General features: G+C 24.6%; 1 protein-coding gene across 1 annotated transcript; it reads right to left on the bottom strand.

The window, feature by feature from the left end:
* Nucleotides 1-223: 223 nt before the first annotated feature.
* Nucleotides 224-4,979, bottom strand: LOC120087119 (agamous-like MADS-box protein MADS9). Its single transcript, XM_039044007.1, has 7 exons — nt 4,731-4,979; nt 4,558-4,624; nt 3,566-3,627; nt 3,313-3,412; nt 2,123-2,152; nt 1,477-1,521; nt 224-375 (listed from the first exon to the last, which is right to left on the bottom strand). Exons 1-7 carry the CDS (start codon nt 4,916-4,918, stop codon nt 229-231), a joined length of 639 nt encoding a protein of 212 aa, XP_038899935.1. The 5' UTR covers nt 4,919-4,979; the 3' UTR covers nt 224-228.
* Between the last annotated feature and the right edge of the window lie 238 nt (nt 4,980-5,217).

Genomic DNA, 5,217 nt, shown 5'->3' with positions numbered 1-5,217 from the left:
ATAATACATAACACAGAACACAAAGTTTTACACATGATTTAAAAGTCAGACATTAAAAAGAGTTTAAGACTCCCAACAGCAGAAACAAAGAGAGGAAGGGAAGATATATATAATATATTATTGGGGAGATAGAATATATGCACGCGGAGAGAGAATATGCATGGAAAGAGAGAGAGTGTGCACGGGGGGAGAGAGTATGCATGGAGNTATAGATGATATAAAATATGATTAATCATTCCTTTCTTGTAGATTTGGCTGAATAGGCTGAACTCTGAAGGCAAAAGGCATTTGAGAATTGAAATCTCTCATTCTTTGATTATATCCAATATCCATCTCTCTCACACCATCTCCCATTGCCACCATCTCCTTTTGGTACTGCACTTGATTCAAAAATTAACAAGAAGTCATCCTATAATATATTATACACAATTGGGTAAATACTTCAAATTCTAGGCCCCGTTTGATAATCATTTGATTTTTAGACTTTTGTTTTTGAAAATTAAGCATATATACACTATTTTCACCTCCAAATTTCTTTATCTGTTATCTACTACTCTTTACGGTTAGTTTAAAAAATCAACTAAAAAAAGTAATTTTGAAAATTTGTTTTATTTTTTAAATTTAGCTAAGAATTCAACCATTATACCTAAGAAAGATGTCAATCATTGTAAAAAAAATGAGAAAAAAAAATATACATATTTTTCTAAAGTAAAAAATAAAAAACGTTACCAAATGAGGTCCTAGCTACTTTTGACTTTTATTCATTTTAGTCTCGATATTTTTAAAAAGAACCATTTTTACTCTTTTTTGCAAAATTTTAACACGAATTTTAAGTTAATTGATTGAACTTCATGCAAAAGTGAATAATATATATATATATATATATATATATATAAAAGAATAACAAAATTATAATGTTCACTTTTTAAAAGTTTAGGAATTAAAATGAGATTCCACTAATGTATATAATGCAAAATGTGACATTTTAAACATTTTTAGATATATGAATAAATGAAGTCATCAATGTTTTACTATAACTTAATCATTATTTGAAATCCTATACTTTATCTTGGCTTCCAAAATTTTAAATATTTTGTTTAGTTACTTAACACACAAATAAATGCAATTTGACCATCTTTAACATTATGAACTAAAAAACTTGTCACCCTGATTAAACAACATATAATGATGAGTTAAATGAAGGGAAAAAAAACATGATATTAAGTTACAAAACAGAAAACTTTCATAGGGATAAACAAAGTTTTACATTCAAAGTTTCATATATAATATTTTCTAAATATTCATGAGAGGTTTATTAGATTAAAGAAACATTTAGGTTAAATTATACTAGAGAATTTTATATAATTTTATCTTCATTTTTTTGTATATAGTTCTTTAATCTATTACAAACAAGGGATTAAATATATATTAAACAGCTTAATAAATAAAAATAAAATATAATGTATTTTGATTTACCAGTTCATAGTTGAGGCGCTTGTTCTCCTCTTCCATCATTTTTTCCTATTAAACACTCAACCAAGCAGATTCTTTATGTGATCATCAGAAAATATTAATATCTAAATTCTAAACATACATTTAATTTAATTGCCAGACAATTATTTGATTTTGAATAATATTTTTTTTTTTATTTATTTTTTTGTTTGGAGGAAAAAAAAAAACAAAAGTATGCTCTAAATGAAAATTGGTTTTAAGGATTAAATATCTAAACTTTTTATGTTATAATCATTCTTTAGGTATTTATTATTCGTTTTATAAGTCAAAACGATAAATAATATTTTTATTTATATGTTTTGAAAAAGAATTGAAAATAGAAACAAAGAAACAAGATTTAAGAGCTACTTAAAACTTCAAATTTTATTAAAGAAAAAAAAAGGTGAGTTTCAAACAAGTTAATATATCATAAAAACCAAACCAAAACAAAACAAGCTCTAAAAACCTAAAAAAGTTTTCGTTTTTCTTTTTTTTTTTCCAGCTTTCTTCATGTTCTATATCTTGAAATTAAAAGAGCAATAATAATAATAATAATTAAATTAAATTAAATTAAATTAAAATTAAAAATTAAAAAGAGAGAGAGAGAGAGAGAGTTAATCGATATACGTACATTTGTCCTCATCATTTTCATGAACTCCGACTGTATATATACAACAAAAGCAAACAAATTAAATTAAAATTTTTATACATAAATTTCATCCCTATAATTTAGATAAATTAGAATTTAGTTTATTTAATTTATAGGTTAGAATTCATCCTTATGATTTGATAAAAATTCTCGTAAATAGATCATATGGAAGGAATTTTAACTTTTAAAATTATAGAGACTAAATTTTAACTTTCTTTAATATATAGAGGTTAAAATTTTAATTTAACTTATATACACATTTAAATTATAGGGAATAATACTTTTTTACTCTTCGGATTTTAGCTCTAGTTTTTATTTGATCCTTATATTTTAAAATATTACCCATTTAGTTCTTAAGTTTTGAGTTTTGTTTCAATGTAGTCCCTACGTTCCAAAATGTTACAATTTTACCCTTGAGATTTGAGTTTTATTTCAATTTGGTCACTAAGTTTCAAAATTTTATATTTTTAATCTCGATTTTTCATTAAATACTCATTTTGTTAATTTCTGTTAATTAATTACAAATAATTTATGAATTGAAATTTTACATTTAATTCTAAAAGTGATAAAATTGTGAAACTTAATTAATTATAATTCTTTTAAAGCTATTTAATTTATTAACATAAATTAATTCTAATAATAGAAAGTGAGAATTTAGTAAAAAATCAAGGTTAAAAGTATAAATCTTGAAACAAAAGAACCAAATTAAAGCAAAACTCAAATGTCAAGAATAAAATTATAGCATTTTGAAATTTAAGGACTAAATTGAAACCAAACTAAAAATTTAAGAATTAAATGTGTAACATTTTAAAACTTAAATGACTAAATAGAAACTAGACCCAAAAGAGACCAAAAAGGTATTTTTCCTAAATTATATATATGTGTGTGAGTTATTCTCAAATAAAGGAAAATGAGCTAATTTTATAAATATAGCAAAACGTCACTTTCTATCCGCAATAAACCGTGATAGATAAATATCAACATTAGTAATAGAAGTCTATTGCGTCTATCACTGATAGACGATCACATTTTATTATACTTAGAAATATTTTCAATAGTTTACCCTTTAAAATAGTAACAATTCCCTTATAATGTATATATAAAAGAGAATTATTTGATTCTTATTTTCAAAAAAAATAAAATAAAATAAAATAAAATAAGACAAGAGAAACCTGCTTCTCACGAACACTAGTGAGGCCATTTTCAAGAGCTTCTTCAAGAGACATTAGCTCCTTATAGTTCAAAGATGTTATATCTTCTCCTCTCAACTGCCTGTTTTCTCATGCATTATATAAATTACTATTTTTTCAATCAATCAATCAATATATATATATATATAAAGAGAGGGGAAAAAATTAAAAGTTTGGTGCAAATTTATATATTTATCAAAATTATACATTTCTTTTTTAAAAAATCCAAATATACCTGAGTAAAATCTGCATCTTGTCATTTTCTTTCTTAACTCTATCCATTTCATTGCTCAGATTCTGTCATTATTTCACATACCAAAACACAATTATAAAATTAATAAGCTATTTTCATCTCATTAAACTATTTAAATTTATGATGCTTGAGCAAAGTTTAGTGGTAATTAAGGACTCGTTCATTTCTTCGAGGTCCGAAGTTCAAATCCTAAAATTCGTTGTACTAAAAATACAAAATATTATGAATTAAAACATAAAAAATATAAATAAAAAAAGGTATGGCTTTTTTCCGTCCTAATAATAAGCAAGTCTCATAAGATCTATGTCGGCCATCAGAATCAAATAATGGTCACAAAATTTTAAGCATAGACTCGAAACATACATTAAAAACAAATTCAATTTATCTCAAACTAATCTACTTAAAACTTTTGAGTTACCAAGCAACAATTAAATGAAAATAGGGTTCATGTTTTTCTTCATTTTTTTTTTTAAATTTATTTTCTTTCTGTTGAGCAGCAGATCTACAAGTATACATGAAACTGGTAAATAACTTTTTATTTTATTTTCCTTTTCTTTTCAGTCGAAGAAGAAATGTTCCATCAAACCAATACATAGTTTATGTTACTAGATCTGTTACATTTCTCTTAGTTCCAACTTTCCTTTTTTATGCTAAATATTCACAAAAACTATCACCAACATAAATCTTCAAAAAAGACATTTTTTTTTTCAAAAAAAAAAACTTTCACATCCCATTTCTAGATCAGTTCATAGATTTCAAACCCCAATTTTTCTAACATAATTTTGGCAAAAATAAATAAATAAAACCCACCATATTTTGATCTCTGATTTCTCTATATATGTAAGTATAAATAAAATAAAAATCCAAGATCCAAACTTTCTTTTAGGGTTTCATTTCCCAAACTTAGGTCTTAGATCTTAAACTCAATATGAGAGAGAAAATTAGAGAGAAAAAAATAAAAATAAAAATAAAACCTCATGCTTAGCATCCCACAGCCTCTTCCCAGATTGCTTGTGATACTTATCCAAGATGTCAACCAAACTTTTCCACCAAAAAAATTTAAAAAAAATAAATAAATAAAGATTGAGATTATTTAATAAAAATAAAAAATTGAAAAATTATTTAAAAAAAAAAAAAAAAAACTTACGGTGTAGATGGGCTGCAATATTCATGCATTTTTCCAGAGCTAGCAAAAATGACAAGAGAAACTTGAGCATCACAAAGAACAGTAATTTCTTTGGCTTTCTTGATAATCCCATTTCTTCTCTTTGAATATGTAACCTGTCTGTTGCTTGAATTTTCTATCCTCTTTATTTCAATTTTCCCTCTTCCCATTTCTTTTTTTTGTTGATGTTCTTCAAAGGAAATGAAAATAATGGTAAAAACACAAGGCAATGGAAGAGAGGGTTTTAAAGAAGAGAGAAGAATAGAGGACTATTCTATATTGGGTTTCAAAGTTTATAAACTTTCTAAATCTTACAGAAAAATAGGGCTTATTTATGGGTTTGTGATAAGCCCAAGCCAACTGCAAAATTATTATATATTATATAATATTCATTTTTGGGTCATGTTTGTAATTGAGTTTTAAAACTTTATTTTCTTTTTTGTCGCATCTTATTAACCATTGTGTTTCA

Source organism: Benincasa hispida, chromosome 9 (assembly GCF_009727055.1).
Source record: "Benincasa hispida cultivar B227 chromosome 9, ASM972705v1, whole genome shotgun sequence".
In the NCBI taxonomy this organism is placed as follows: Eukaryota; Viridiplantae; Streptophyta; class Magnoliopsida; order Cucurbitales; family Cucurbitaceae; genus Benincasa; species Benincasa hispida.
The sequence above is the reverse complement of the archived record's forward strand: the minus strand, read 5'-3'. Positions and strand labels throughout refer to the sequence as shown.

Bases quoted from the DNA above. Each gene is read 5' to 3' on its own strand.
- LOC120087119 (XM_039044007.1), bottom strand. From the start codon at position 4,918: ATGGGAAGAGGGAAAATTGAAATAAAGAGGATAGAAAATTCAAGCAAC. The intron at 4,625-4,730 runs GTAAGTTTTTTT...TTGGTGGAAAAG, and splicing joins TATTGCAGCCCATCTACACC to TTTGGTTGACATCTTGGATA. The intron at 1,522-2,122 runs GTACGTATATCG...AGTGTTTAATAG, and splicing joins TGAAAATGATGAGGACAAAT to GAAAAAATGATGGAAGAGGA.